The sequence below is a fragment of the Portunus trituberculatus genome, chromosome 14 (assembly GCF_017591435.1).
Source record: "Portunus trituberculatus isolate SZX2019 chromosome 14, ASM1759143v1, whole genome shotgun sequence".
NCBI lineage: Eukaryota > Metazoa > Arthropoda > Malacostraca > Decapoda > Portunidae > Portunus > Portunus trituberculatus.
Genome location: NC_059268.1, coordinates 7211440 through 7233567, shown reverse-complemented (window position 1 = coordinate 7233567; position 22128 = coordinate 7211440). Strand labels below are relative to the sequence as shown.

Genomic DNA, 22128 nt, shown 5'->3' with positions numbered 1-22128 from the left:
TCTTTCCAATATTTTTTAACTGTCAAGGTTGGGGTAACTCCCCGGATAACTAAAAAATAAAAAAAGAGAAAAATGTAAATTTCAAAACTAATTTCCTTGACATAAGCAGACTTAATTTATAGGAAAATACGAACATACAAATTATGATATCTATCCCAAACTTTTGCCAAAATTGGGATAGTATTAAAATGTAACAATAACACATTCACAGGGTAAAGCTGTCTCGTCAGTTCAGCCATAATGATTGTCAATGGCGCGATGGTATACAGATATCTGGATGCGCACACTGACTCGGCAAATTGTCTGATAAGACCAGTATATTGGAAAATGATCTTCCAATAGACTTATCTTTCTTCAAGCAACTGAATCATGTAGTTGCAAGTAAAACATAGAACACATGTACTAAATTTTACTGTTTTGTTCTTTTATAATAATTTCACGGTTTATGGCAGTAAAACAACTTGTTATACATTATAGGGGTAACCGCAATGTATGGCACACAAATTTATAGCAAAGCAACTCTAGATCTTTCTAAGAGGATTTGATTGCTCCCACAAAGACTGCCCTACATTGCGTAAATTGTACCTAGTAGGCTTACTAAAGAAAAGTAACTTCAATATACTAGAAGACGAACGTGTAATTATAAAAACTATATATTTCTCGGAATAGTTAAGTGATGTGCGTATGATGTACTTAGATAAAACTATTGAAGATGACATAATGAGTGTTATCAATCACCAATAGATCATTGCCCATGAAAATAGAGGAAATAAACATTCCCATGGCCATGAGCTAGTTCAATTCCGCAGTTTTCCGATGCATGCTTCTATTATTACCTATTACTTTTTCTCCACCCCCTGCATTTCTCGTGTCCTTTCCATCTATTCTTTGACTGTTTTCTTTCTAAATAACAATTCTGCAATACACTGTGGTGGGTGGAACAGATGGATTGCAGTAAGTTCAGTGGAGTCCAATAATTGCTGGAACTATAGATGCCAGAACCCGTGACACACACAGCTGCTCGGGACCTCCAGAGAGGGAGAGGCACAACAACACGTCTATTATTTTACCCAGTTAACTTTTCTTTCATATTGCAAATTTCACAAAGGTGAGTACCCCCGTGAACTGCGTCTAGGTGGACTAAATAGCACCAAAGCGGCCACGAGGGGAGGGAAGAGTAACAAGAGAGAGGAAAATATAAATGGCCGGCCTTGAATGTGGCAGCCAGATGTCACACTGGCCTTTTTTTACACACAGTGCTCTAGTTATCACCGCTAGCATGAGGCAGAGGGTCAGTTCTCAGCCTCTCACCATGTATGCAGCTTGTTAAATCTTCAGCGGAGGGATTGGGATTGAATAGAGAAGGTGGTCCCATATAATCCTCTTTGACGTCAATGTATCGGCTCTCTTTGTGTGCATTTATATGCCATTTAACATTTTAAAGAGATTTTATTGAAGCCTACTGTATTAACTAACATGAATAAAGTTATATGCTTAATAATATTAAACGTTGGTAATTATGTAGGATGTATGGGGTTCTCTTCAAGTATATCAGGATAATCATGTAGCTGATTTAATTCTTTTCCTTCTGTTCACTCCATAATCCTAACCTAATCAGTCGGTACCTTACCAAGTCAAGCCAGCCAGATCCACCTTAGCTAATGAGGGGGAAATATAGGTATTCTTTTGAGGCTGTTCTAATTTGCATATTTATTTGCTGAACAATTTGCATATAATTTAGTAAAGCAGATTAGGATCATGTGATTAGAGGAATTATTTAGCTTGAGTTAAATCAGATTGTGTATTAGGTTAGTAATGTTTACTTGAAAGGTAGTGGTGAAAACTAGGTAACTGTGTTTGTGGTTATAGAGACCTGTTACCTTTTCCTACCTCTTTAATAAATAACAGTTTGTTGGATATAAAGATAAAATTGTTTGTGATGTGAAATTAAGACTATGATTTATGACTCCCTGCCTCTTTTCTTTATAGTTATAATGAATTCTATTGGTTTAGGGAAGAAAACAGTTATGGTGAATCCTGTGATTGCTAATGACAATGAGGTGGTGGTGGTTGGGAAGGCAAGGCATGTACTTTGCATGTTTGTAATCTTTTTATGTAAGTGAACTATACATTTTTTTTAAGTCAATTTTATGAGTATGGATAAGGGAGAGTTTAAGAAAAAGCCCACATTAGTTGTGAAAGAAGTTTAGAAAGCTAGTGAATGTATTTAATGGAGGTGTTCAGGCAGATATGGCTGGAACTTTGTGCTCTCTCAAAACTCACATTAGGGAAAGTTGTGGGCTAGAGAAATATGAACAAAACTTTCATCATGGCCTGTATATTTGAAGTGCCTTTTAAAAATCTGGTAAAGACCACCTGCATGGATTAAATGCTGCTCACTATACCAGGCATGCCCATTTTCTTTATATTCTGATCACATGCTTTTTTTTTCTTATATTAGCAAAATGAGCTAACTGAAGAAGAAATCCTTCAGGGGGAGCAAAATCTATTTGGTAACTCAGTGAGCAAGAGATAGTCGCTCAACTTGACAGTTGGGGTGTGGCACTTACATTGCTGGCCCTGCTACAGCTTACAGAGATCAACCTCATCCTGGTGTATCACTCCCTTGTGAGCAACCAAGGAATGGCAGACTTAGTTTTTTTTTTTTTTTTTTTCATCTGGGTGCTTGTAGCCACCTGGAACAGCCAGCAGGTTTCACCTAAATGCATTCATGCAGTGGGGAGGAACCACTGGCCTGCTAGCTACTGCTTCAAAACATAAGCAATCAAGATGATGTCTTCTTTCAAGCTGGCTTTTATATTGGGATTATTTTTTTATTTATGTATTTATTTTGAAAAAGGAAAATAAATGATTGTGGTATGACTTCCTCAATGAAAATGTATGTAAGCTAATTCTGCATCTATTTATTTTTTTTTGTAAATAAATTTAAATGTTTTATGTATTCATTGTTCATATATAATGGTGGAGTCAATAGTTATTACTACAATACTTTCCAACAATATTTTTCTCGTTTTCAATTTTATATTGATAGTTATGTTCATATGACCTTGGAAAATTGCCAGAAAAACAGCTGATCAGACTGACAGAGCAGTTTTCTGGCTGCTCTAGCAATTCAGCAAATTGTGGTTGCATTTTGCAGCCAGCTGCCCTGGCTGCAAGCAGCTGCAAATTGCCCCTTGTAAACTTTACCTGTACAGAGGCCCTTCATCTCCATCAGACAAAGCCAAGAGTTCTATATTGGTTGCTGTTATCCTAAGTAAAAGTTATAGATACTTACATTAATTTTAGTTTTTGTAGTTTAATGTACTTTTGTATGACATTGATAAACTTTATCTGCTCTTAAATTTGTACCTATTTTTTGTTAATTTTTTAAATATTCCTTTGAAATAGTTTGATTTATTTCCAATGCAATTTCATCATTTGACTTACATACATATGTATGCATATCAACTTGCATGTTTACCACTTTAAAATGCTTAAGACAGTTCCTGAACAGGGCTGAAAGAGAATGGGATAAACGTCTTGAAACATCCCTTTTAAACAAGTTCTAGTCATAGGAAAAGGTAAATATAGAAGCAGGTAGGGAGGTTCAGAGAAAGGGATGAATGACTGAGAATACTGGTTGATGCATTAGAAAGGTGGACAGAATAGGGGTGAGAGAAAGAAAAAGTCTTTTGCAGTGAGGGTATGAGTGGAGGGAGGCATGCACTTAGCAAGATCAGAAGAACAGTTGGCATGAAAATAGCGGTAGAAAATAACAAGAGATGCAAGAATGCAACTGTGAGAAAGGGACAAGACAAACAGCCAGAGGAGAGTTGATAAGTTGAAAATCTTTTGATTTTATCCTATCTATGAGTGAAACCATCCATAGATGTGAAGATTATTCCATACATGAGTGGATAAGGCCCCTGTACAGTGTTTAGCATTTGGGGGTGAGAATAATTGGTGGAGATGCCTCAGAATGCCTAACTTCATAGAAGTTGTTTTAGCTAGAGAAAATGTGGTTTCCAGTTTAGATTATGAGTAAAACACAGACTAAGGATATTCAGTGTAGAATAGGGGACATTTGAGTGTCATTGAAGAGGGGATAGTTGTCTGGAAAGTTTTCAAGTTGATAGATGGAGGAATTTAGTTTTTGAGGTACTGAATAATATTAAGGTTTCTCTGCCCCAATCAGAAATTTTAGAGAGATCAGAACTCAGGCTTCCTGTGGCATTACTGCATGATATATTTAGTTCCTAAAGGGTTGGTCTTTTCTAAAAGATGAGAAAACGTGTAGGGTGGTATGAGTGTAGGAGTGGATAGGACAAGAAGTTTAGTTTAAATCATTGATGAATAATAGAAAGAAAGTGGGTGACAGGATAGAACCCTGAGTAATACATTTTTAATAGAAGTAAGAGAAGAAAGGTGGCCATCTACCATAACAGCAACAGAACAGTTGGAGAGAAATCTTGAAGTGAAGCTGCAGAGAGAAGGATAGCAACTCTAGCAAGGTAGTTTGGAAATCAAAAGCTTTGTGCCAGACTGTCAAAAGTTTTTGATGTCTAAGCTCTAAGGCAACACCAAAAGTTTTACCAAAATCTCTTGCAGAGGTTAACAAAGACATGGTAAGGAAAGCCAGAAGATCACCAGTAGAGTAGCCTTGATGGAAGCCATACTGGCTATCGGATAGAAAATTGTGAAATGATAGATGTGTAAATGGGGGAGGAGTATCACACTGGCCTATGATACAGGAACAAGGAACAACCTCTCCAGATAGCTGGAACTTTCCCAAGATTAGTGGAACAAAATTGGGATGGCTTGATATCCATTCTGGTTCTCTATATGCTATCCCAATAGAAAAATAAACATAAGATATGTGATAGAAACTTGTTATACAAACTCAAAAGAATGTGCACAAATTTTTCATATTGGAATATTGAATATATATATATATATATATATATATATATATATATATATATATATATATATATATATATATATATATATATATATATATATATATATATATATATATAAAACAGAAGAACAAATCAAATCAAACCAGAACTAAGCTATGTCTCTTATACCTCAACCTGTGCTTCATGCTGAAATTTCATTTGCAATTCCTGTTATTGAAGAAGAGGAAAAGGAAGAAAAAGCTAGAGAAGAACCAAGAAGTGCATGACAGTAACTTTGGAGTTGGGGATAGTTGCCACAAGCGCAAACTATTGACATGATACATATGTATATATGTATGTATGTATGTATGTATGAATGTATGTATGAATATATATATATATATATATATATATATATATATATATATATATATATATATATATATATATATATATGTATGTATGTATGTATATATATATATATATATATATATATATATATATATATATATATATATATATATATATATATATATTCATACATACATACATACATACATACATACATATATACATATGTATCATGTCAATAGTTTGCACTTGTGGCAACTATCCCCAACTCCAAAGTTACTGTCATGCACTTCTTGGTTCTTCTCTAGCTTTTTCTTCTTTTTCCTCTTCTTCAATAACAGGAATTGCAAATGAAATTTCAGCATGAAGCACAGGTTGAGGTATAAGAGACATAGCTTAGTTCTGGTTTGATTTGATTTAGTTCTGGTTTGTTTTGGTTAGGCTTGGTCTTGGTTGCTGGGCCATTTACTTAGCACAGCAAGAACACAGGTGGCTTGTGTGTGATAACATTCCTAGTTTTGCACCAAAAACCATGACCCATGTTCTCTTTATCATAGGTCAGTGTGATACGCCCTTAAGAATCTTCCTTTTGACAATATTACAAACTTTAGATTAAAGCAATAGGACAGTAGTTTGAGGGATTAGAATGTTCACCCCTTTTTAGGAACAGGGTGAAAGTAGGCAAACTTCTAGCAAGAAGGAAAGATAGAATTGAAAGAATTTGGTTTTTGGCCAGCAAGGCCATGGAAAACATTGCAAAGAATTGTAATCAATAGCATCTAATAATCAGAGGGTGGAGGAGAGAGAGGAACAAGCCCAGAATTATCCAAGATAGAATTTTTAGCAAGGGTTTGAATATTGAGATGCCAGTGGTTTCATCATGATGAAATAGAGGAGGGAAAGATGAAGAACTTAAGTTATTAGTGATGTCTATTACAGGCCAGAAGTCTTGGGGGGAGCTGGATCTTGAAAGATTTACAAAAGATGTTCACTAAGACAATTATATAATTGATAAAACTTAGAAGCATTAGGTGAAGTTGATGTTCAGTGAAGCATCTGGAGGCCTGCTATATATGCTGTGAGGAAGGTTTGGAACTATTTAGTGCTAATTTCTGTTAAGTTGTGGGATATAACAGTATCTTGTAACAAAACAGATGATACTTATTGCTATTTTACTGATAAAACACTAGTACAAAACCACAACAGGTCATTGTCATTATTGTGGCATTGTGTCATAGAGGATGAGGAGGGGAAGGGAAAAGGAGCATGATTGCAGGCAATGGAGGAGCAGCAATTGATGATATAGGAGAAGGTTAGGAAGAGAAGGGAAGGAGTAGGTACTAAGAAGGGGAGGAAAGGACAGCAACTCCTCCCTCTCCTCTGCAGTCCCCTTTCTTTTCCATTCTCCACTCCAACAGAATTTTACAGTATTAATATTGAAACCTGTCCTCATGAGCTTACCAATAAATAACATGTCTATCAGTATCATCAGTCTCATTATAAGATGACATAGTGTTTCATATCTTGCAAAATTCTGTTAAATCATTCACAATTCCATTGTTGTGCATTGGCCAGGCTTGCACTGACTACTCTTCTTTATGCAATGGTTGTATCATCTAGTTATTTTTTCTTCACTACATGTTCTATTGCAATGATACTGCTGTGATGGGGATCTGTTCACTCTTGTTAATGTTTTATTATTTATTGGTGTCAAATTCACAGATAAATGACTTGCAGTAAGTAGTAAGTACTGAGGTTCACTATGTAGTCCATTTGTGGGTAATACTTAGTGCTGCTTGGGAGTTGGAATATTCTTGTCTAGAGGCTATTGAGAGTTGTATGTTCCAATGAACATTCTACTTGCTCCTGATGAAAATCCTCATGTTGTAAGGACACCTCATAGGTTTATTGTGGATGAAGAAGAATTCCTTAGCATCTTACTCATAGTGGACTAGGATGTGGCTAGCTGTGGTGTGAGAAGACAGATGGTATGATAATAGCTACTTTTAGTTGTAGGATACTGAGATGTTTCAGCCCAACCAGGAAGTGCTGTACAACATTGTTTGTTGCCATTGCCAATATAAACGTGGATAAATCCATGCTATCTTAATTTGGTTGTGATTCAACCAATCAGAACAAGTTTTGATCCTGAAGTTAATATATTTAAGGGGCAGTATACTTAATGAATTGAAATAAATTTTATTTGAACTTATTTTATGTTAAAATTACAGTACTGATAATATGCCCCCTTAGATACTTATAACTTGGGATGAAGGTCTGTCTCTCTCTCTCTCTCTCTCTCTCTCTCTCTCTCTCTCTCTCTCTCTCTCTCTCTCTCTCTCTCTCTCTCTCTCTCTCTCTCTCATTTTTTATGTATACATTATGTGTCATATGAATGGGGTGCTAATAAATGTGTTTTTCAGATGTCGGGCACATCACAGCACAAGTATCGGTATAAAAACCAAGGCTTAGACTCTGCTGAGATGAGGAGACGACGGGAAGAGGAAGGAGTACAGCTGAGGAAACAGAAAAGGGAACAACAACTTGCAAAGCGCCGAAATGTAAATGACTTAACAGCAGGTCTTGGTGAAGATGAGTCAGTAGAAGCTTCTATGAACCAGGTGAGTTAACATGTATCATCATCATTACTTATCTGTGTGGCAAAAAGTTGTGGTTGTAGTCATTAATGCTTACAAACAAAGTATCAAGAGTTTGTTCTGCTGTTACTCTATATGCTATTGTTTATAGTGGATGATATGAAATACTGGCAAATGGTCTTGAGGACCCACACACTGACAAGTCAATGTGGTGTAAGCCCTTGGTGGTTATCCAGCATCAGAGAGAGAGAGAGAGAGAGAGAGAGAGAGAGAGAGAGAGAGAGAGAGAGAAAGTGAGTGTGAGTGTGCCCATGCAATCATGTATATTGTACATTTGTCCATGAGTTTTGGTTCTAGTTTCTGTGTATATTTTCACATCTAGAATAGGTTCACCTAAAACTAGAATATTTAACATAATTATCCACCCTGCTGCCAAATGGTGAAAATTGTAATGTTTGTTACAGGAGAGCAATCAACAAGGGACAGTAGTGGGTGGCAGTCTTATTACATCTGAAATGGTGCAGGTGCTCTACAGTGATGACCTGGAGGCTCAGCTCAATGCCACACAAAAGTTTAGAAAGTTACTGTCCAGGGAGCCTAATCCACCAATAGATGAAGTCATCCAGACTGGCATTGTTCCAAAGTTTGTGGAGTTCCTTCAGAGGGATGGGCATTGCACGTTGCAGGTAAATGTTTACTATCGTCCATTTTGTTCAGTTACTCATTATAGTGTTAAGTGAATTTGTTGTCTTGTCTCTTGAAATCAAGGTTAGAAATAAAGGAATTAAAGTAAAATATTGTCATAATGAATCTTGTTATTTTATTTGTTATTTTAGTTTGACTAAGTGATTATGGAGAAAGAAAAGAGTGGGAGGATTGAATAAGATGGAAGAAAGGTATACAGATTTGTTAGATGGCTTTATCATGTACATAAAAAAAAAAAAAAAAATGGAATAAAAGTATAAAAATGAAAGTGACAAGGTAAGTGATGAGTTGAAATTATAGATTGAGAGTTTAGTTCAGATATCCAGAATGTTATAAGAATATTGCTGTACTCAACACAATATCACCTTGAGATTTACCGCTTGACATACATGCTGTGAACTTAATTGCAATATCTTTGAAAACTGATAATAACAAAGTATCTTTGTGTTCTCATATATGTCACCATGTATGTACATATATTCATGTGTCACATTTACTCACCAGTTTGAGGCGGCTTGGGCTCTCACCAACATTGCCTCGGGAACCAGCACACAGACACGAATTGTAATAGAAGCTGGTGCTGTGCCTATCTTTATCCAGCTACTGAGTTCAGATTTTGAAGACGTCCAGGAACAAGCAGTGTGGGCCCTTGGGAACATAGCAGGAGACTCTCCAGACTGCAGAGATTATGTTTTATCTGAAAATATTCTGATGCCTTTATTACAGTGAGTATCAGTCTTATTGCCCGCTGGTATGAAAAAAAATGTTGTCTTGATTAATGTTGTTCAGAGTATGTTAGAAGCTGAGATGAAACTTTTGTATTTGCTCATTGACTGTTTTCCAGATGCATATACTCAATTATATATAGTTTTATTGTAATTGTAAAATTGTAACTGTACCTGGATAATCAGCTAACAAGATATATACTCATATTTGTTGATGCACTTGCATATCACTATCAAGAAAATACAGTGTATGTAGGAAATGTCAGGGGGCCAATTAGACTTTATCATATACCATTCTGGTATCTTTTGCTACTTTTGTACCTCATTAATACAAAGAGTATGAGTGATTTTTGGAAAATGTGATCTTTAGTTTGTGTATTGGAATAAGCACTTTGTTTTGTATGTCTCCTATGATTTAATGTGGCATAGTTGATAAGGTGGTGAGTGTAGGATCGGGCAGATGTCCACATGTACGTTTGAATCCCACCATGTATCACCTTGATACTTTGCCATTTCTCAAGTGGTTTAAAGTTACCTACATGTCAATGATACCTAGGTTCCTTGTGGTTACACCAAAGATGCACTTGGATGGTGATATTTATAGTGGTACCCTAATATGAGTACCACTATTAAATAAAATGCCTGTGCCACTAAAGGGTAGAAGCTTAACAGTGCTTCTAATACTCTTCAAGTTACCTACAGGTGCTATAGGCCAGGAAAAAAGAAAAAAAAAGTAGAGCTAGATTGTTGCCCTACTTTTCATCCACACCTGCGCGTGCACACACACACACACACACACACACACACACACACACACACACACACACACACACACACACACACACACACACACACACACACACACACACACACACACTTGCATGCTTATTATGTTTTCCATCTTAGTTTTCAATTAAGAGTAAAACATTTTCTTCCAGACTCCTCAGTAAGTCCACTCGTCTCTCCATGACTCGCAATGCCGTATGGGCCCTCAGTAACCTGTGTCGGGGAAAAAACCCTCCCCCAGACTTCGCCCGTGTGTCGCCCTGCCTTCCTGTTCTGTCTCGGCTTCTGTTTCATAGTGATGCAGATGTGCTGGCGGATGCTTGCTGGGCCCTCAGCTATCTCAGTGATGGGCCCAACGAGAAGATCCAAGCTGTCATTGATGCTGGGGTGTGCCGTAGACTTGTTGAGCTCTTAATGTGAGTGTTTCTGAATGGTTTGTGTATATATTATACAGCATTTTAGTTTAATAATTATATTTGATTCAGGGAACACTGGAAGCACTAATATTCAATTTGTTTAATGTCAGCTAGATATACATCATTTTTCTATTTTATTGTTCTATTCTACTACAGTATTCTGTTTATTAAATTGTTATTCAATTCTATTTCATTGTTCTAATTTGTTTTGTCTCCCACATTGTTTCAATATGTGCCTTTCATCATGGATAAGGAATGCAGTTGATTTAAGTTAGTAGGCAAACTTTTTCTGTAGGTGTTAGTTACAGGCTGTCACATTTCTCACCACCCATGCAGAGAATGGAATTTTGAATAAGAAGATTAAGAAGTGGGGAGAAATGCCTTGTTGCCTGCCATGTCATGCCTCAGGTCAAACCTGTTTTTATGGTGCATGTAGTTTCTGAAATGAAAGGTGAATAGAATAGACTTAGTAATCAAATTGTTAGTGCCAAGTCATTGGAAGACTTTAAATGAAGATTAGACATATGTATGGAGGGGGATGATAGATAGAAATAGGTAGGTATATTTTATACAGGGATTTCCACATGCAGGCTTGATAACTTCCTGCAGCTTCCTTTAATGTTATGTGGTAAAGGAATTCTGCTTATCTTACTTCAGCTAAACTAAGCTAACTAAGACAAGATGTTATAGTTATGTTTATTTAACCAGATTATTGGGCTACTTTATCTGGATGTTATTTGAGCTTGACTTCTTTTTACTTATGTATACCTCTCATTTATCTTCATTGATTTTATTTATTGACAAATGTCTTGATTATTGTGAGACAAATGAATAGCAGAGCTTTCCCTCTTTCAGGTTTAATCAGCATAGTGTAGTAGCAGCAGCATTAAGAGCGGTTGGTAACATTGTGACCGGTGATGATGTTCAAACACAGGTAAGCATTATTCTGGTCACACTCTGCTTCTAATGCTTTTTGAAAATTGATTAAGAAGAGAATGAATTTAGATATATGTAAAATATTTCATACAGATTTATTGATTATATTCTCATTGATATGACATTTACTAATGTAATATTTAAGTATTTTGTAGAGGTCTTCTTAGGGGGATTTGGTTTGTTTGAATTTATTTTGTATCTTTATACTATACATAAGGTTCTCGTTTCTTCCATTGTGTCAGTTTTGCATTGTCAGTATTGTAAGCTCATATCTCCAGATTGATTTTTTCCTAGGTTTTTATTTCAGTGTATTCCTAATGATTTTGTCAAGCGTACCAGATCTTATAGGTATATGCTTGTTTTATGCTGAAGTGCCTTGTGCCAAATAAGAAGGTAGATATTATTTTGTGCTTTTATTGTCAGTTTGTGAAGTGATGGTAATGAAATGCCTTTTTTTTTTTTTTTTTTTTTTGCAGGTAATTTTGAATTGTTCAGCACTTCCATGTCTCCTGCATCTGCTGTCATCCCCCAAGGAATCTATCCGTAAAGAGGCTTGCTGGACAATATCAAATATCACTGCTGGTAATCGTTCCCAGGTAATATATGCTTTAGATATTTTCTTTTATTTGGACCTGTTTTAGGCAAATAATTTAGACACTGCTTGTTGCAATATGCAGTGGACCCGTAAGGGATTGTAATTTAGGGTTGTACTTATAATTCTTAGGACTTGTGTAGTCTGAAGTAAAGATGGTTATATATTTTCAATCAGTAAATAAAGATGGTGAAATATCATTTATAACGGCATTCAAGATGTATTATGGTTTAAGACTTAATTTTTCATCTTATTAATTTGCTATCTTTTTGGTACATCACTTGATTTCTTGTAGCAATGGTTCACTTTTGTTTGTTTGCATATGTAGTCTGTGTGTAAAGTTAGCTCTTGGGATGGTGGGTAAACCAATTCATCACATTTTTCCATTCATGGCTAAAAGTGAGTTCACTTGTAGCAAGAAATCTCTATTCGCTGAAGTGTCACAACAATGGTGCCTTGACAACACTGTGAAGAGACAGTCGCCTGCTTTGTGATGTCTGGAATGTGTTATTTTGGTTACTGTGTTGCAGTAATCACCCACATATCCGGATTATAGCAGCCAAGGCCCTGGCAGATACATGAAATATCTGGATATGCAGAATTTCCTCTCCCAACCCCTTATAAATTGAGAAAAAAGCATGTACTTAATCCAAATGGATAAGAAAACAATGAATGAAAGCACATTAAATGTATAATCTAGAACAAAAAATGGTACCTAAGCAGTACAAGGGATGGTGGGATGTACACACAACAATAAAGGCGGCGTCACACGACCACTTTACCGTCAACTTTCTTAAGACTGTCAACTTTTGTCGATGCTCGTCGTCACACACAAGCTCACTACCGCCTTTGTCGCGTTTGTCAACTGTAAACAAACATGACGGCGTCTTCCCACCTCAGCAAGTTGTCATTATTTTGGGTCTTTATTGCTCTCTAAGAGAAACTTCAAACAGCTTTGTCCACTCATAAACAGCAGAGCAGCTCATCTTGGCCAGTTGGTACTTGGAAGTTCTGCCTTGGAGCATCACAGTCCCAGAGAAATGTAAATAAACAACTGAACCACTTTTCACTGCTAGGCCAGATAAAAGAAAATATATATGATATACACACACACACACACACACACACACACACACACACACACACACACACACACACACACACACAAATATATTTACATCTACTTATCAAGATTCTATTAATTTGAGATTATAACATCATTCCAATTAACAAGGAAATTAATTTTATTATAAAAGTGTTGATTAGAAGCCATAGATCTTAATTTGACTAAAAACTGACCTAGAGGAAAATGGTGCATTTCGTCTGACTCAAGACTACGGAAAGAGTTGACGGAACAGTTAAAAACAACGGAAATCGTCGAAGATGACGGAAAAAGTGCTAGTGTGACGCCGCCTTAAGTGGTGGTGGGATGTATGTACACTCCTGCCATGCTAGAATGACGAAGAATGCTACAAACTTGGCGAATAGCGCTGCCATCACTCAAGTTGTCGGTGAGTGAGAGCAGGAGGGCACGGGAGTAAATGCTGCCACCTAGCGGGATTGAGGGATTGCTCGCGTGGTAGGTTTGAATACGCATGGGGATAGCTCTGGATAGTAGTGAATTCCGGATAGTGGCAATCCGTATACGCAGGCGATTACTGTATTTTGTACTTCATCATTTCTTTTGTTTTTTTTACCCTTAAAGTATGGGGAGTTGATTTACTTTCCATCTGTTACAACGGGGAAAAATCATACCCGTCAAAAATGCTAAAAGATTTTTTTCCTTATAAAAGCATATTTCTTTGTGTTATTCTGAGTACAACGATGTAGTTTTCAACATGCTATGACCTCTGAGAGCAATGTTATTGCATATCAAAGAATTCTCCCATGGCAGAACCCGCTGCTAAGAAATATCCCCCAAGCTCCGATAACACCGTGCGAGTGCTCTCTCTCTCTCTCTCTCTCTCTCTCTCTCTCTCTCTCTCTCTCTCTCTCTCTCTCTCTCTCTCTCTCTCTCTCTCTCTCTCTCTCTCTCTCTCTCTCTCTCTCTCTCTCTTTTCGGGCATTTGAATTTGATGTAATAAAAGTAGGAACTTTAACACTTTCATGTCATGAAAATGTGAACTCAGATATATGAAATGATGTGCAAAACAGAAAAAGAAAAAGAAACCACATATTACAAGTATTGTGGATTTCTATAATAATTGGAATCTGACAACTCTTATTAGCAATGGGATTCATGTGACTTGGCTGACAAGCACAGTCCTGTAGAGGCAACCATGGGTGACACACACCAGCGCTTTGCTCGTGGCGAGTATGTGAGGAGGTTTATGAATGTTGCTGCGAGGGTTGGTCTCTGTCTCCCAGATCGCTATCAGAATCACTACTGGAGTCTTCACTTTCTTCTGTCTCAATAAAAAAATCACTGTCTTCATTTTCATCACTGTCCTCAATGTCATTTCCGAGTAACACTGACATAACATCACTCGGAGTACAGTTTCCTCCCTCTGAGTCATGGAGGTTGCCAGATGCCACCTCGAAATGGGAAAAGATGACCTATTGTGTGGGAACATATGTCTCAAGGCTCAAGGAGGCGAGCGAAAAGAGATGCCAGATACCTCCACTTGCCCCAGGACCAATAGTGAGGGTGAGAGATTCAAACATTTAGCGGGGAAAAATCATGATTCCTGGAACCATTCCCGCCTCTCCGCACGCAACACTACAATTGTCCCGAAACGATCAACATACTTTAAGGGTTAAAGTCACCTAGTTGTAATTTTACAGGGCCTTAAGGGTTAAATATTCCCTTGGCTATCTTTTTACTATGTGATCTCGTAGTTCTATTTAAATTTTCCTCTCTCAACATCATTTGTTCATTATCCTCTTCATCCAAACCATTCAACAAATTATAAACCTATATTAAATCTCCTCTTTCTCTTCTTTGTTCCAAGGTAAGCAAATCAATTTCTTTTAATCTCTCCTCATAGGTCATTTCTGCCAATTCCGGTACCATTTTTGTTGCCATTCTCTGCAATCTCTCCAACTTCCTTATATGCTTCTTTTTATAAGGGGACCAAACCACCCCAGCATATTCCAATCTTGGTCTAATTACCGTACTAATTAATTTCTTCATCATATCTTTATCCATATAATGAAAGGCTAATCCAATATTTCTAATCAAATTATATATGTGTGTGTGTGTGTTAAAAAGTGGGTTATTAAGGTGAGGGTTACTGCTAAGAACATAACAGCTATGATTGGTTTGTACAAGCAGATATTGGACATACTCAAGGAGGAGGCAGTAGACACCTGACACCTGCCGAAACAATAATTACTCCCAGTGAGATCTAATAGCACTGGTTCAGAGGGAGCTGTAAACTTACCATTAACCCTTAACGTACAGTGATCGTTTCGGGAAGATTGTATCGTTGCGTGCGAAGAGGTGGGGATCGTTCAGGAAATCATGATTTTACCACGTTAAACGTTTGAATCTTTCTCCCTCACTGTTGTTCCTGGGGCAAGTGGAGGTATCTGGTAACTTTTCTCGCTCGCTTCCTTGAGCCTTGAGACATATTTTCCCACACAACAGGTGATCTTTTCCCATTTGGAGGCGACATTTGGCAACCCCGTGACTCGGAGGGAGGAAATGGTACTTTGAGTGATTTTATGTCAGTGTTACTCGGTAGTGACATTGAGGATAGTGATGAAAATGAAGACTGATTTTTTATTGAGACAGAAGAATGTGAAGACTCCAGTGATGATTCTGATAGTGATCTGGGAGACAGAGACCAACCCTCACAGCGACGTTCATAAATCTCCTCACATACTCCCCTCGAGCAATGCGCTGGTGTGTGTCACCCATGGTTACCTCTAGAGGACTGTGCATGTCGGCCAAGTCATGTGACTTCCATTGCTAATAAGAGTTACCAGATTCCAGTTATTATAGAAGTCTACAATACAGTAATACTCTGCTTAACGAACAGGATAGGGGGTGTCAAAACTGTTTGTAGAGCGGAAATTCGTTAAGCAGACGTAATTTTCCCATAGGAAATAATGGAAATAGGGGGGATGTGTTCTGGGCTGGTCCCCAACATACCACATGGGTTAAAAAAAAAATATATATATATTTCTATTAGCTTTTTACAAGCCTTGCCCCCTAGAAAGGATTGTTTTGTAATGCATAAAGTGAAATCTTGCATGAAATACCAAAAATTAAACAGAGATGATGAGATTGGCTACAAACAGCGGAGACTTAGGTGACTTGGTCGCTTCTTCTTCTTCTTGTGACCTTTTTAGCTTGGCGTGTTGTCTTTCACCACGATATTAAATTTGTTTCCACTCCTCTATTGCCTGCTATAATGGATATCATATCTTAGTATTCATATACGCTCATGCCATGAGGATAACCTCGACTCCGTGGCAGTGAGTGATAGTGAATTACTAATGAAATAGCGCGATATTTCATTAGTAATTCACTATCTCACTGCCATGGAGTCGAGGTTATCCTCATGGCATGAGCGTATATGAATACTAAGATATGATATCCATTATAGCAGGCAATAGAGGAGTGGAAACAAATTTAATATTGTGGTGAAAGACAACACGCCAAGCTAAAAAGGTCACAAGAAGAAGAAGTGGCCAAGTTGCTGGAGTCTCTGCCCTCTGTGTCCGATCTCACCATCTCTGCTTTATTTTTTGGTATTCCATGTAAGATTTCACTTTATGCATTACAAAACAATCCTTTCTTGGGGGCAAGGTTTGTAAAAAGCTAATAGAAATGTTGTTTTGTGAACATATATGCATATATAAGACAGTAACACCACCTCCAGAGGTGGTGTTCCCAGCAACCTCAGAGCAACCTTGTCACCGTCCCTCCAAGCGTTCATGGAAGCCATTTTGCGGGAGGAGGTTGCTCTGAGGTTGTTTAAGAATCTTGGATCCAGCTCCAGGAGCACTAGAGACAGGCGGGGAACCAGACAATCACAGCGAAGATGCTGCGTTTGGTCTCTCACCCAGCAAATTCAAACCCAGAAGATTCGCTAAAACGGATGTGGTTGTACGTTATGCAGACTTTTTGGTCTAACTTTATATAGTACATATGTTAAACCAGAAATGAACGTTCGTTAAGCGGAGTATTACTGTACTTGTAATATGTGGTTTCTTTTTCTTTTCCTGTTTTGCACATCATTTCATATATCTGAGTTTGCATTTTCAAGACATGAAAGTGCAAAAGTTCATACTTTTACATCAAATTCAAAATCCCGAAAGGAGAGAGAGAGAGAGAGCATGCGCGCTGTTATCGGAGTCTTGGGGGGGGGTATTTTTTAGCGGCAGGTTCTGCCACAGGTTCGAGGAGAATTTTTTGATTTGCAATAACTTTGCTCTCAGAGGTCATAACATGTTGAAAACTATGTCGTTATACTCAGAATGATAAAGAGAAATATGCTTTTATAAGAAAAAAAATCTTTTAGCATTTTCGACAGGTGTGATTTTTATCTGCTGTAGCAGATGGAAAGTAAGTCAGCTCCCCGGATTTTAAGGGTTAAAGCCAGCTGTGACCTCACTGAATGTTTCCCTTTGTGTCTCACAACACAAGTGGGCAGTCACAGCCTGCTCTCTAAAGACAACTCTTCCTTCACACAAAACTACATGCACCTACATATACATTCTTCATTCAAGATTTAGAATTGGAAAAAAAAAAAATAAATAAGATGACTCCTATATCAGCCAAGGAGTCCCCTTTCTTTTTCACTTTTAAGGGATTGGCACCTTAGTGGGTCTTTTTTTTTTTTTTATCACATTTTTGTTGCCCTTGGCTGGTTGTCCCTCTTACATAAAAAAAAAAGTTTTCCAGATTATGTAATTTGTTGAGGAGGGAGTTCTGGACCTACCTGCACCACTTATCTGGCCTGGAAGGCCTTGCCCTGCACATTCTTAGCCATTATATATTTTAGAAATATATCAAGAAACGGAAAGTGAAAAAAAGAAAAAAAATAATAGGTCTAAGAACAATGTATTGAATAATTTTGAGGTAGTGCAGTTGATGGTGTAATGTCACAAAAGAAATAGAAATGGTTCTTTAACTTGTCTGATCATATATGATGATTTCAAACAAAAAGTAGCACACAGCTTCAGATGTGATGAATTCGGTTTGTTGTCCTTGCTAGTATCTTTTTTCTGATATGGGGGTTCAAGTCATGTCAAGACATGGATGATGTGGATGGAGAAGTAATAATCTTGTTATATGGCTAGGAGATTGTATTAATATAATCTATGCTTCTCATTTTACAGATTCAAGCAGTCATTGATTGCAACATCTTCCCTGTGCTCATTGAGATTTTGGGCAAAGCAGAATTTAAGACTAGAAAGGAGGCTGCCTGGGCTATCACCAATGCTACTTCAGGAGGAACGCCAGCACAGATCAGATACCTTGTGGAACATGTTAGAGTCCTTGAGATGTTTTGTCCATTTTCTGTCATGTGGTCTTTTAATAATGATAGATTACATATGTTGTTTTATATGTTGTATCTTTGTGCTTTGGGTATTGCTTATCTGAATCGGTAAAAATTTTAATTGACTTTTTGGGAACAGTAAATTGAGTGAACTTTTCCCTACATTTTATTTTTTGTTTGCTCTCATCCTGTCTTAGGATATGATATTTTAATACTTGATTACTTGGCTACTTTTGTACAGTCAGTGTATACACATGTTCATATTAGATTGTTAGTTGGGACAAATATTTTTATTGGAGACTGACACAAACTAGTCAATTATATTTTGTTTGCTCTGTGATTCATTGAATTTAAATTTTTCACACTCTACTTATTATTTGTGGATTAACTTACCATGAAGTAAAACCAAAGTATGTTGCAGGTCTTTAGCAGAAAAGAACTTTTGATATTTAGTAATGATAGTTTGAATGCTTTCTAATGCAGGAAATATTTTTTAAAATTTTACTGACATGTCCACAGATAATACTAACACATCATTATTGGGATGAAGAGAAATTGTTTACTAAGATGCTGGGTTATTATTTATAATGATAAAAGATGACAGTGAAAGCAGATGCTTAACATTACCTCTTCTCTTTTGTAGGGATGCATAGCTCCACTCTGTGATCTCCTGACAGTAATGGATGCAAAGATTGTTCAGGTGGCATTGAATGGTATCCAGAATATATTGCAACTTGGAGAGCAGGAGGCCAAGACCACATTTGGAGTGAACCCATATGCAGTATTGGTTGAGGAGTGTTATGGTAAGTTCTCACTTCGTGCATCAGTTTGCTTTTTTTTTTTTTTTTTTTTCTTATTGCTCTGTTCCAAAAGGAAGATTTACTTCTTTAAGGTGTTCTTATGCATTATGTTATATATCACACTTACACAAGTAAAAAAGAGCTTGAATTACAAAGCATCCTTTATTAAATTTGCTGGACTTAGTATGAACAAATATATCCTTAAGATGAAGAATCCTATATGACAGACTGTTTGAAAGTTTGTTAGATATAGATTTTATTGAAATTACTGGACCATTTCAAAGTTACTTCATTCTTAGGATATATCACTGATGTCAGAATGGAAGTTGAGCTTCAGATTATATTTGTAGTATCAGTATTCCTTAAAAACTCAACATTACATGAGATATATTGGTCAGAAAAGAGACATATTTAACTGGTTGAATTGAAAAGAGAGATGATAAATAGAGAAAATGATCTGGGTGTTTTGAAATGAATAGGTGTGGAAGATAATAATTGTGAATTTAGTGTGGTTGTGTTCAGATAAAGAAGGATGTGCTTAAAATACAGCTTTATATTTAGGTTGTAAGTATTCATAAGTGGAAGTGATGCTCAAGTTGTGTGAATGGTGGTACAACCATAGATATGTGGAACCGATAAACAAGGTGTGGGTGGAAATAAAAGTGGACATTTATGAATGCATGGGTAGTGAATTTATGACTTCCTTGTGGTCTCAAGCCTTCAAACTAACTTTCTACTCTGAAACTCATGAGTATGCACCACTGACCTTTCCAAGGTTTTGGCATGATTGTATGAAATTCTTTACTATGACATTTTGAAGCACAATATCTGCAAGGGAAAGTCACAAAGAATTTCTGTGAGAAAACAATCGAGTAAATTGGATGACTTTTATTCAAAAGTTTTCAAGTTGACAGCTTATGGAAGATCACGGCAAAGCAGCGTAAGCTTCCCCAGCCACACGAACAAGTTCCCAGAAGCAGTCCCAGTATTGGTCTCTAGCATCAAGTTGCCAAGAGCAAAAACAACTGGATTTTTCACATTTGAATTCCTTCTAGAGGAAATCTGCTTGGCAAGCAGCATAACACTCATGCAGAAACCACATTGCACACCACTTGCTCCATGTTTGTTTGAAAAGCATTGTTATCATACAAGATGTTGGAGGCTTGAGTTGAACTAAAATATTTATACTGAAGAAGGATTTAGAAAATATATATATTGCTCTAATAGGAGTAGTGATATGATATAAAAACCAGGTTGCAAAAATGCACTCAAAATATTGACCATTTTGTTGAAATTGGTAAATTGCTAATAAGTAAAATACCATATTTAATTCCAAACTAGACTGAAGTGGCATTGTCATGTTATTTTCATACAGATATCACATTCATTGAAAAGAATGGAAATGATGGGATGAATAGCCCTTGATTCTGTTCATAGTATAGTGGAGCTTTCTTTCCTTCTATATAAGGGACAGAAACAGTGTGTAATATTACATAAAGAACTGAAATTATATGAGCTAGATAGAGAACTTAAATCAAGGGAGTGCATTTGAGAAAACTTGGGAGGGAGGGATTGTGATTCTATCACAGGTAGGTGGTGCAGCACCTCCCACAAGAGGTTTCCTGGGCCTGTCAGTGATGCCCAGGATTTTTTGCTTAGCTGCAGCTCAAGGTCTGTAGTTAAAATTTTTTTGGAGTGTGAATGGTTGCATGCCTTTCAGTGGGTAACTCATTCTCTCCTTCAGCAATCAGTTGCTTTTCTTGTTGTCTCCTTTATTGTAAAAGATATTTAGTGGGTTTTGAGAATGAAAATTAATCAATTTTGCCTTTGAAGATTACTTAATAAGAAATTCTTTTTGGATATGTTGATCAGATGTTATGACAGGTTTAGAGATTTATATATGTATTCAAATTGAGTAGAGCTTGAAAGTTATTCATGTTTGTAATACAATATCCCATGTCTTACCATTATAGAAAATGTGTGTTTTTCTTGTGATGTGCCTAATATTTACACACACTTCCATTCTGTGACAGGCTTAGACAAGATAGAGTTCCTGCAAAGTCATGAAAATCTGGAAATCTATCAGAAAGCTTTTGAGATCATTGAACACTACTTTGGAGGAGAGGAGGAAGATTCCAAGGTGGCTCCTACTGTTGATGAGTCGGGCCATCAGTTCCAGTTTAATCCTGAAGCAGGAGCTCCTCCACAGGGTGGCTTCAACTTCTAACAGGACCTACTGAACCCTGAAGTACAGTTCTGTAGAACTAGAAACCTATAAAGATTGTAATTATGGGAATTTATCTGAAACTATGTTTAATATGTTTTTGTACTTGAAGAACCTGGACATCAGTATATCACATACAGATTCACTTTTATATTGTTTTAATACAGTTGATTACTTATAATTACTATACTTCAGATTTTCTCCTTTACAGTGATCTTGTCACTTTTAATTTTTGTTTAGCAATGAAATGCATATATGAATTTTTCATAGCTTAATATGCTATTCTCTTTCTCTGGCATCAAAATGTCACTGAGAACATGTAGAATATGGCCATTATAATGACTTCTCTGCCATGCATAGTCTAAATGTAATCAGGAATTGTGTTCATATGTGTGTTTGGACTTTTAATAACTAAGTCCCTAAGACAGTATAATCAAAGAAAACCACACACACACACACACACACACACACACACACACACACACACACACACACACACACACACACACACACACACACACACACACACACACACTGTAAATAACTGATGCAACTTGATAGATGGATAACATTGGAGAATTTAACTATTCACATCCTAAAAAAAAAAAAAAAAAAAAAGAAAGAAAAAAAAGTACCATGT

The 22128-nt window shown here is 36.8% G+C and overlaps 1 protein-coding gene across 1 annotated transcript; it reads left to right on the top strand.

Moving 5' to 3' along the window:
* The first annotated feature begins 967 nt into the window (after positions 1-967).
* On the top strand, positions 968-22023 carry LOC123503572 (importin subunit alpha-7-like). The gene is made up of 10 exons (XM_045253461.1): positions 968-1108; positions 7679-7876; positions 8317-8538; positions 9062-9282; positions 10221-10484; positions 11340-11418; positions 11897-12016; positions 18304-18453; positions 19108-19267; positions 21298-22023. The coding sequence occupies exons 2-10, from the start codon at positions 7679-7681 to the stop codon at positions 21489-21491; spliced, it is 1608 nt and encodes a 535-aa protein (XP_045109396.1). The 5' UTR covers positions 968-1108; the 3' UTR covers positions 21492-22023.
* Positions 22024-22128: the final 105 nt, after the last annotated feature.

What these genes read in the sequence shown, in the direction of transcription:
- LOC123503572 (XM_045253461.1), top strand. Translation starts at nt 7,679, where the DNA reads ATGTCGGGCACATCACAGCACAAGTATCGGTATAAAAACCAAGGCTTA. An exon ending in GTGATGATGTTCAAACACAG is followed by an intron (nt 11,419 to 11,896) that starts GTAAGCATTATT and finishes TTTTTTTTGCAG; the next exon opens with GTAATTTTGAATTGTTCAGC. An exon ending in TCAGATACCTTGTGGAACAT is followed by an intron (nt 18,454 to 19,107) that starts GTTAGAGTCCTT and finishes TCTCTTTTGTAG; the next exon opens with GGATGCATAGCTCCACTCTG.